The sequence below is a fragment of the Malus domestica genome, chromosome 03, assembly GCF_042453785.1.
Source record: "Malus domestica chromosome 03, GDT2T_hap1".
Taxonomy (NCBI): Eukaryota; Viridiplantae; Streptophyta; class Magnoliopsida; order Rosales; family Rosaceae; genus Malus; species Malus domestica.
This window is the reverse complement of record NC_091663.1, coordinates 29,548,710-29,559,704: the sequence shown is the minus strand read 5'-3', so window position 1 is coordinate 29,559,704 and position 10,995 is coordinate 29,548,710. Positions and strand designations below refer to the sequence as shown.

The 10,995-nt window shown below is 37.5% G+C and overlaps 1 protein-coding gene across 6 annotated transcripts; it reads left to right on the top strand.

Moving 5' to 3' along the window:
* The first annotated feature begins 349 nt into the window (after positions 1-349).
* Positions 350-10,822, top strand: LOC103430057 (myosin-2). Of its 6 annotated transcripts, none has more exons than XM_070818434.1 (23): positions 350-1,401; positions 1,770-1,871; positions 1,972-2,115; positions 2,210-2,360; positions 2,488-2,515; positions 2,672-2,846; positions 3,006-3,069; positions 3,204-3,217; positions 3,307-3,391; positions 4,112-4,215; positions 4,340-4,478; positions 4,879-4,997; positions 5,114-5,266; positions 5,348-5,437; positions 5,544-5,621; positions 6,042-6,200; positions 6,878-7,081; positions 7,350-7,555; positions 7,649-7,784; positions 7,904-8,033; positions 8,333-8,460; positions 9,078-9,266; positions 9,968-10,822. In XM_070818434.1, the coding sequence occupies exons 1-23, from the start codon at positions 1,000-1,002 to the stop codon at positions 10,421-10,423; spliced, it is 3,456 nt and encodes a 1,151-aa protein (XP_070674535.1). In that variant the 5' UTR covers positions 350-999; the 3' UTR covers positions 10,424-10,822. The 6 variants fall into 6 exon arrangements, with proteins under 6 accessions (XP_070674535.1, XP_008366419.2, XP_028956043.1 ...); XM_008368197.4 differs by having other exon boundaries at positions 8,333-8,466; XM_029100210.2 differs by having other exon boundaries at positions 8,333-8,480.
* Positions 10,823-10,995: the final 173 nt, after the last annotated feature.

The following is a 10,995-nucleotide window of genomic DNA, read 5'->3' as shown; positions in this document are numbered from 1 at the left end:
CCAATCCTAATCCAAAATCCCAATTAACTAACAAGTAGCACAGTAGCATGTCACACCTTTAGGTGAGAGTAGGTCCCATTTTATTCAAAATTTGCATCTTTTAAATACCAAAATTCTAATATTATTTTATTATCCTTATGGGATCCGAATTCCAAACGGCTCTCTCAACTGGAAGACAGAAAAAAATTTAAAATTCAAACCAAAGAAAAATAACAAACAAAACAATGCTTTAAAGCAAAACAAACAAACATGTATTACTCTTTAATTTTACTTGTTTTTTGTATTATTTTTATTTATTTATTTATTATTTTATATATTAATCTTCTTCCTACGCTCCAACCCAAAAGTTGGTTCCCAATTTATTCTTTTATTTTCAAAAACAGAAACAGAGCTTCGTCCGTTTTCATAAACCAACAGCTTTTCCTTTTTCTTTTTCTTTCTTCCATTCTTCTTCTTCGTCTTCCTCCTCCCACCCTCTCTCTCCCTCTCTCTCTCTCTCTCTAGAAAAGAGGTTTGTTCCCTCAACAAACTCAACCTCCCCTTTCCTTCTAGTCCTCCTCCTCCCTCCCTCCCCTCTCTCTCTCTCTCTCTCTCTCTCTCTCTCTCTCTCTCTCTCTAAACCTCGTAACTTACGCTTTCAGTATCAATCAAAATCCCCATAACGTAAACCCCTTGATTTAGCCAGCCCAGTTTTGGGAGTTCCTAACAAGAAAAAGATTGCACCTTTCCATTTCCATTTTCATTTCCTCCAATCCCCAATTCAAGCTTTCGTTTTCGGGTTTTTGGGTTTCAGCCTGATGAGAGAATTTGAAGAATTGGGTCGCTGATTCTGGACACGTGGATCTTAGGGTTTTGTAGGTTCTTTTTTTTTTCTTTTTCAATGCTGGGTTTGAAATGGGTCGGAGTCCAAGTCTGAAGGTTTGAATTGACAATTTGAGGTGTGAATTTGGGGGTTGGGGAGGTCTGCGTAGACTGAATTTGTAGCTTGTGGTTGTGAAAATGATGGTTTCCGCGTCACCGTCGATGATAGCGAGGAGCTCATTGGAGGAAATGCTGGATTCGCTTCGGCGGAGAGATGAGGGCGAAAAGCCGAAGGAGTTGCCGCCGGCTTTGCCAGCTCGGCCACCTTCCAGGGCTCGGCTGCCATCAGCCCGCCGCTCTTTGCCCAACAACTTCAGGGTCGAAGGCGCAGAGCGCTCACTGGAGTGTTTGCCTAGTATGAACAAGAGAAAAGACGGGGACTTGGGGTTCAAGACAAGTAATTTTGGCGTGAAGAAGACGGAGAATGATCAAAATGTTGAGTCGCCATACGGCAGGTCACTGAAGGACTGTCGAATGAAGCCGGAGCAGAAGATTGCAAAGTCGGATTGCGATGACAACATTGGTTATTTCATCAAGAAGGTAATTTAAGGGGGTGACAGTTCGTTCACTGATCTCTTTTTGTTTTTTTTTTGTTTTTTACAGTTCCGCATTGCTTTGTTGTCTTAACTGAACTTTCAATGTTATTTGGAGTATGGTGATCCAAGAACATTAGTTCATAAGATAAATCTCGGGTAATATGTGATAGAACATGCATTTATATGATTGCGATGATTTGGTGGAATTTGGATTTTGGTTATGATGAGCACCTATTCTGTTAAATTGTCTTAGATCTATAAGAAAACAACGATTTTTGTACGATATCATCTTGTAAATTTTGAATCTTTGTTCCTTGAGCTTAGGAGTTTATTTGTAAAACAAGAGTTGATGTTGATAGTATTTGGTTTCAGAAACTTCATGTTTGGTGTCGGCTACCTGGTGGGCTGTGGGAGTTAGGAACGATACAGTCAACTTCAGGGGACGCCGCCCTTGTTTCAGTCTCTAGTGGAAATGTAAGTTCATCAATTGTTGGCCTCATCCCAAATCCCATTTTAACAACCGAAGGCACTTATGTTGATGGGCTGTTTATATGCCCTTGTGCTGTTACTGTAGGTAATCAAAGTTTGCAGAGTTGATCTTTTACCTGCAAACCCAAATGTTCTCGAAGGTGTGGATGATCTTATCCAGCTTAGTTATTTGAATGAGCCTTCTGTACTTTACAATCTTCAATGTAGATATTCCCAGGATATGATTTATGTAAGTATCACATGTTCCTGTTGCTGATGCTTTTGTTTCAGATTAATGTCTTCTTCTCCTCTCCTTTTACATGTCTTGTGATTTTCTTCTGTAGAGCAAAGCTGGGCCAGTTTTGATTGCAATCAATCCTTTCAAAGATGTTCAAATTTATGGAGAAGATTTTGTCACAACTTATAGGCGGAAACTAACAGACAAACCTCATGTTTATGCTGTGGCAGACGCTGCTTATGATGAGATGATGGCAGGTGCATGACACCTATTTTATTTCTATATTTTCCTTTGAGCTGAATGTTTTCTTCTTATGGTGGCATTGTTTAACTTGTTCTATAACTCATTTTTACCCATTTTTTGCGTGGAACTTTTATTTTGCAGATGATGTAAATCAGTCCATAATCATAAGGTTAGAACCTCTTCAAATTGGTTTCCCCTATATTAGGATCTTCTTTGTGGATTATGCTTAATACTTGTGTGCAGTGTTGTTCTATACTAGATCATAAAGTTCATCTTTAAATCAGAATGTAGTTTGCAAATAATAGTCAATAATTTTTTTTTACAGTGGGGAAAGTGGAGCTGGGAAAACCGAGACAGCAAAAGTTGCAATGCAATACTTGGCTGATCTTGGTAGTGGCAGTTGTGGCACAGAGCATGCAAATGCAATCCTTCAGACCAATTGTATACTAGAAGCGTTTGGAAATGCAAAAACATGCAGAAATCACAATGCTAGTCGATTCGTATGTTACTTTATTTCTTTCTTCTTTTCAAAGTTTTATCCAAAATTATTTCCTGGAATTCGTCCTTTATTTTGTCAATGAAAGCCATCCTCAATTTTTCATTCCATAAATGTGGTCCAAGGGATATGCACTTTAAACATGATTTCTACTTTGCTTCAGGGGAAATTATTTGACATTCATTTTAGCACAGCAGGAAAAATATGTGGTGCTTCTATCCAAACATGTAAGTTGTTTAAAATTAATATATTCTTTTTCTGGTGTGCTATTACCTGACTAGCATTCAATCACAGTAACTAACTTGATTTTACTACCTCGTTTACATGTCAACACCAATGCGGCTATCATGATTGTGTACAGTTTTTTTGGACAAGGTAATTAGTTGCCCTATATGAGCACAATCAGGTTAGTTTTAGTTGTCTCAATGTGCCTTATCTGACACTATAGTATCTCCTTTGAGCAGTCTAGAGTGACACAACTACAAAATGGTGAGAGGTCGTACCATGTCTTTTATCAACTCTGTGCTGGTGCTCCATCAACGCTAAAAGGTAGGGAATTTTTTTTTTATAATCATCAGTTCTAGTTGTTTGTTGCACCATATAGGTGCATGTGGCAAAATGGCAACTTCAAACCCATGAATCTCTTTTCTCAATTTTGGTTTTCTTTATGGGATGCGTAGATTTCTAAATTATAGTGATTAGGAAATTGTCACATCATAAGCCTGGGAATCTCTACTTTGCTGAAATCTTGCTGTATGACCTATGGGCCATATCATAGATGGCATGGGTTGAGGTCAGGTGAAGAGTAGATCTTAAGGTTGAATTCCTCTTCTAAGCAAGAAAAGAAAAAATCTACTAAAGCTGGCATGTAACCTAATGTTTGGACCCACTAGCACCACAAAAAATATTAGAGGAAGTTAACCTACAGAAGTTATATGTGATTAGACAAATTAGCTAGACATAAAGTAACAGACCTTATTTTTGCGGCATCTCAGTTTGTTACCTAGGATGAGTGATTCATGTCTTTTGAGTCTTCCTGATTGCTTTTTACATCCTGGTTGCTATGGTAATTAGCAATGATCAGTTATCGGTAATGACCCATGCTTGCGTTTCAAAAGGTGGCAGGAAACCTATTAAATGGGTTCATATACAAGTTCTATGATAACCATTTGCCTTTTAATTTTTGAGTTCTGTTATTTTACAAAACGAGAACCTTCAAGGGTTCTTCTGTACAAGTATCAGGGAATCATTCTATGTTTTTGGTTGCAGAGAGGCTAAACCTTAAAAGGGCTAGTGAGTACAAGTATCTTAATCAGAGTGATTGCTTGGAAATTGATGGTGTAGATGATGCGCGGAAGTTTCATATGCTCATGGTAAGTAAAGAAATAGCTGTTTATACCACCATTTATGCAGTTAATACACTTTCTTTTCCGGTTCTTCCTTCTATAACCAAAGTGTCACTTTCTCCTTTGTTTTATTGTTTTTGCATCTCCTCAGGAAGCGCTAGATGTTGTTCGAGTTTGTAAGGAAGATCAAGAACACGCGTTTTCATTGCTGGCTGCAGTGTTATGGCTGGGAAACATATCATTTCAATCAATTGACAATGAGAATCATGTAGAAGTGTTAGCTGATGAAGGTAAGATATAGATCATTGACTTGGTGATCTTTCTGTGTGATATTTTACATACAATGCTGGTTGTAAGCCGTTGCATTCCTGGCTTGAATTTTTGGTGATAGTTCTAACTACTATAGTTTTCTGTTTGGTCATAATCTAGATCAGTGGAATGACATTTTTAGGTCTACAACTGCAGAGTCATATTGTTGAGCAGTGTTAGAATGTTGTGCACGTATATGTCCAAAAAGACCTTTAAAATTTTGTTTCATTGTTGTCAAAGGTTTCTCTCAGTGTCTGATTTCATTCCATGACAACCATCTGCCGTCTCAGAATGTGTTTGTTCTGTTAAGTCAAATGTATATTACTTTCAGACTTATACTTGAGCATATGAGTAACTTCTCTTGATTCTTCCTGTGGGCAGCTGTAACCATTGCTGCCATGCTGATGGGTTGTAGTTCTCAGGAACTGATTCTTTCCTTATCCACCCCCGAAATCCATGGTAGCAAGGATAGTATTGTCAAAAGATTGACACTGCGACAGGTTTGTTAATTTCTGTAACAATCTATCTGTTCATCCTTGAGCCTGACAGCTTTTAAACGCACTTTTTTAATGAAAGTCTAAAGATGAAGCTTATTCTTTCTTCCTCTCATATTCAGGCAGTTGATGCAAGAGATGCATTGGCAAAATTTATCTATGTCAGCTTGTTTGACTGGCTTGTAGAACAAATTAACAAGTCACTTGCAGTGGGAAAATGCCGTACTGGGAGATCCATCAGTATACTTGATATTCACGGGTTTGAGTCATTCCAGGTAATTATATATACTTCACTTTTGGTGATGTTTGCAATAAGATTTGTGTATTTAGTAATGATCTTAAGGGCTATTTTTCAGAAGAACAGCTTTGAACAGATGTGCATTAATTATGCAAATGAAAGGCTGCAACAACATTTCAACCGACATTTATTTAAGCTTGAGCAGGAGGTGAGCATCTCAAGTGCAATGTAGCATTAAGGTTGCTTAGTGTCAAACTACATGCTATGACTAAACGTGTGAAGTGTAATGTGACTGCTTATTCCTTTTACTTCAGGAATGTGAATTGGACGGGGTTGATTGGACTAAAGTTGATTTTCAAGACAACCGAGAATGCTTGAATCTGTTTGAGAAGGTATGTCATTGATTTAAGCCTTCTATATTGTGGACCTGCTAAGTTTTCATCAGAAGTTCATTAGATTCATCTCCACTGTATAGTATATATGACATTCAAATCAACTTGTATAATTTGTGATAATTAGGGTTTGGGCCTTTACGTGTTTGCTTTACCTTGATTGACTGCTTATGATATCTTAATAGAGTTTGGTGGTATTAGTCTTCCGTTCTCTTTGTATTTTTTTTAAAGAAACACTTCAATAGCTCAACTGGAGGAAAACCCCTCAACTATCCACTTGTAATTTTCTAATTGATTCTTAATTGCAAAATTCATTTGGCGCCCTTTCCCATTGCAAAGTAAGAAGGGTATTTTTCTAAAGTAAGTGACCATAGTATTTGCCTCTAGAGTTAATCCACTTTTTACTGTGTTGTGGTGCAGAAACCTTTTGGGCTGCTATCCTTGTTGGATGAGGAATTGAACTTCCCCAAGGCAAATGATTTGACCCTTGCCAATAAATTTAAGCAACACTTGAATGCTAATTCTTGCTTCAAAGCAGAAAAAGCCAGCAGTTTCAGTATTTGTCATCTTGCTGGAGAGGTTAGTTTTTGTTTGAGCATGTTCACAAAGTTCAGTCGTATGCTGACTTCACTTGCACTATTATATATGTACAAGCCAACTACAATTATTTGACTCTTTTTTTTTTTCCATTATTTCTGCATGCCTTGAAAGTAGTGCGTAACAAGTAGCCAAGTGAATCATGGAAAGGTAACAATACCAGTGGTGAAAAAGTATGATTGTGCTAGATTTAGTAGTAGAAGTGTACAAGAGTGAGATTTTTGGAAGAATTTATGGGTATTTGGTAGGCATCATTTCTGTCTTCTTCTTATTGGAAGATTTCTGGAATCACTGGCTTTTGGGATCACATCAAGGTTTCTTGGACTCACACCTACAGAGATGCTAGGAAACTGCCATTGTTAATTGCAAGTTTGCAACCACATGATTAGCACGTTTTTTGTTTTCCTTATGACTAGTTGCTTGGGTTTATTTAACTTAAGCCTTGACCATATGGAAGGACTGGCTTAGGAGACAATGTATTGGTTGCTTCTGGAATCTCTTAACTATAGTTTTAGGATAGTACAACTTTTGTTTTCGTACTAGGCAATGCATGATGTAAGCCTGTACAAATTGATGCAAGGTTGATGACCTTTATTTCTATAAAATTGCTTATGGTTCTCATAGTGTACTGATTTTACTAATGTATGGAATCTTATTAGGTCCTATATGACACAAGTGGATTCTTGGACAAAAACAGAGATAAGTTGCCCTCTATTTTCTTCCAACTCCTGTCATCGTGCAGTTGCCGACTTCTGCAGTTGTTTACTTCCAAAGAGTTTAAGCAGTTCCAGAAACCAGAAAATTATTCGTGCCAGATGAATGCGTTGGACCCTTCAAAATCAAGCGCTGGTATTGAGTTCAAGGTACACATGCTTGCTCAAGTTTTAGCTGGATATGGGAGTAACTTTTGTATCCTTAGATGAGATGCCAAAATCATGAATTTCATCTGAGTAAGATACGACTCTGTTAGAAGAGTTTGGAAGATAGTTTTCTTTTGGTGACATGGGGGTGGATGATCTTGTTTGGTCAGAAAGCTACTTCTCATTCTAAATTATTTAACAGTGTGCTGGGACATAGCTGATGTTGTTGTTCGCCGTTTAAAGTTTAATTGTATATGATACATTCCTGTAGGGTCAATTGTTTAAACTAATGCACCAGTTGGAGAGCAGCAAACCTCACTTCATTAGCTGCATAAAGCCAAACAGTAAGCAGCTTCCCGGCATGTATGAAGTAAACCTTGTTTTACAACAGCTCAGGTGTTGTGGAGTTTTGGAGGTTGTTAGGATATCACGATCTGGATATCCTACTAGAATGACACATCAAGAATTTGCTGGAAGGTTGGTATACATTGAACTGTAGTTTAAGGTTTTAAGTTTCTACTGGCTGTCACAACTGCCAAGATATCTTTTCTCATGTGTCTTTTGGATTAGGTATGGTTTTCTACTTTTGGAGGACGATTTACCTCAGGATCCATTAAGTCTATCCATTGCTATTCTAAAAAGATTCAGTGTCCTCCCTGAAATGTACCAAATTGGCTATACGAAAGTGTTTCTTAGAACGGGGCAGGTGAGCTCCTTTAATAGTTTTGAATTTTTCTCTTCATCTGTTTCCGTTTTTATTTTATTTTATTTTAAAGTTTATCCTCTGGTGGCTTTTCTAATGTTGCTGAGTCTGGTTGTTCATAGATTGCATCGTTGGAGGATAAGCGAAAGAAAGTTCTGAGAGGAATAATTGGTGTCCAAAAATACTTCCGTGGTCACCGGGCTCGTTGTCACTTTGATCAACTTAAGGAAGGAGTCGCAAAGATACAATCAAGTAATGCCTACTAACTTCTAAAGTTTCATTTGGTTGAGATTGAGCTGGTTTTATCATATATTGCAGCATTTTTAGTACAATTTGATATTTCTTCTGAAAAACAAAATCTTGGTTCAATACAAATTTTGGAATCTCTTCAGGACGTTGTAGTTTGTCAGTCCATACTGTTCTTTATGTTGCTAAGCGAACATGCTTGAATTTGTGGTTGAAACTTCATTTGTTGTCCTATGCATGTATATTGAGGAACAATATCTTTTGACTACTTTTTAGTATTAATGGAAATTACTTTTAAGATGCAGATGGTCTTTGTGAAAATACTGGAAGGAAACCAGGTGCTTGTGAAACTGTTGATGAGCGGCAAAATTTGAAGAGGTCACATCCTGAGAATGGGAAAGCTAAAAGGAAGGCCGGCAGGAAGATGTCAGAGGTGAAGGTACTTCCGATAAAGTAATTATTTACTTGCTAGACCTGTTTCCTTTGCCTCTTCCCCTTATGAAGATCTTAAATGCCCGAAACCAGACAGAAATATGACTAGTCATTACCCGATACTTGCTTCCTTTTCATTAGTTTCCCAAAAATTTATCCAATAGATACAGTTTTACTTTTACCTAACCACATGAAACAATCTAACTTTATTTAATAGAACCAAAAACACGCCCGATAGGTTTAAGATTGAGTTTTCAAAAGCACTGCATTAGCGTTAATCTTGAGTTTCAATTTTAAATAGAAGTCTTTTCCGGTGTGGTTAAATTTTTTTTATTTCCCATGGCTATGAAATTTTAAGGTCCCCAACTGTATACACGCCCACTGTATTCACGAAATTCTCCAAGGCTCGAAATTTACATTGTGAAAATTCTGCTCTTTGAAACAGATGCTTTTGCACTTAAAACTGAAAATTGCAAGATATACAGTATACTTGTGCATTCTGGTAAATTTTGCCCTTTGGAGGTTTTTGTAAATGAAAGACCAACTTTTTTGCACTCTCTTATATGTCTGAGGTTTTCAGATCTGAATAACTGAAAGTGGAATATGTTTCCTGAACAGGATTTGCCATCAGATTTGGCAGAGCTTCAAAGGCGGGTGCTTCAGGCTGAAGCAACTCTGGTGCGGAAGGAGGAGGAAAATGCTGAATTACAGGAGCAACTGCAACAATTTGAAACAAGATGGTCAGAATATGAATCAAAGATGAAATCGATGCAGGACGTGTGGCAGAAGCAGATGGTGTCTTTACAGGTGAGTTTTCTTGTATGCTTGATCTTAGTTTTAAAAAAGTATGCACACATAATTTTATGATTTTTTTTTGAAACCAAAATCGAATCCTGAAAAGAGTTGAAGAAATGGGGAAAATTATGCTCATAGTCAATCTGAAACTTTGTTATTCAAATCTGAAACAGTAATGGATTATAAAATTATGCATTTTTCGTTTATTTTATAAAACTGTATTAAAAAGTTTAACCAGAGATAGTTATGCTGATCCAATTAAAATTGTATTGTTGCTGCATGCCTTGAAAACCCAAATTGACCAGTGAGTTTGTAGTGACTTGGAGATGATTATCCAAAGCCAAGATTTATGTTGACTTAGAAGTAAACTTTTAACGTACGTTATTAAGTTGAACTTGATGAAGTTGTTGAACCCCCACCTTTTTCATTGTTGAACCGCCGCCTTAGTCCTAAGCTTTTGGGATCATCATTTATTTCACCACAACCAATGTTCATGCACATGCATCCTCACCTTATATTTATATTTTGTCTCCTTTGTAAGAAATGGATGGTTCCTTATTATGAATTAAAAAAAATACATGACCATTACGTGAATCTGCTGTTAGTTCCACTTCTTTGAAAAAATGTGGTGGATTTCGTTATCAAGTATGTGGCCAGCTCTTCTACTGAGCTTGAACTTTGTATCAGCTTTAATACTCTTTACTATTATGCAGACGAGTCTTGCTGCGGCCAGAAAGAGTCTTGGATCTGCCAATACTGCTGGTCAACCTGTAACACTAGGTTCTGTTTCATCGGCCCGCTATGATTCTGAAGAAGCCACATCTATGGGATCTCGAACTCCTGGTGCAAGCACACCCCTCAATGGAGCAGGGCGTGAGGCTAATGGCAGCTCGAATGCAGTCAGCAATCTGTTGAAGGAATTTGAGCAGCGGAGACAGATATTCGATGATGATGCGAAAGCTCTGGTTGAGGTAAAACCTGGGCAGTCAGCTGCAAATATGAATCCTGAGGAAGATTTACGAAAACTTAAACACCGGTTTGAGTCCTGGAAGAAAGAGTACAAGGCAAGATTACGGGAGACAAAGACAAAGCTTCACAAAATTTGGCACTCAGAAGAGGAAAAACGGCGGAGAAAATGGTGGGGAAAGATAGGCTCAAGAGCATTGTAGTATCTTGTTTTAGATGATCAATCACCGTCTCGTGATGGACAAAGGAGATACCTAAGAGGCTAAGAGGATGACCGAAGAAAGGAAGTAACTTTCTCAGCAAGCTACCTCTCCTTCTTCAGTAGCTTCTCCTCTGTTTATATATATGGCATCACATATCGGTGAATCTTGGTGTGGGGTAGTATTATGGAGAGAAACTTGTGTATCTACCAAATTTTTGTGACAGTGGGAATGTTGATGATCATGTGAATAGAAAATTAGGGACTTTCTTAAGTGGTTTCAGCCGCTATTTCTTCATTGATTAGTTTAGGCAGTTTGTGTATAATCTGTTGGCATTGATGTAATCTGCTACTGTGTAGATCTTGTTGAAGATGTGATATGTTCATATTGTCTGTTTTTTAAGAGATTAGTACCTGATTTTCCAATGTGCTTTTTATCTTTCTAAAAGCAGATTACATGTATATTTGTACAGTTATTGTTGTTTTACTTTCAACTCTGTAACAATGTGTTTGGGTGAGGGAGTTTGGTGCCTACAATTGGACTGAATTTGTTACCTGGTAAAATTAAAGTATATA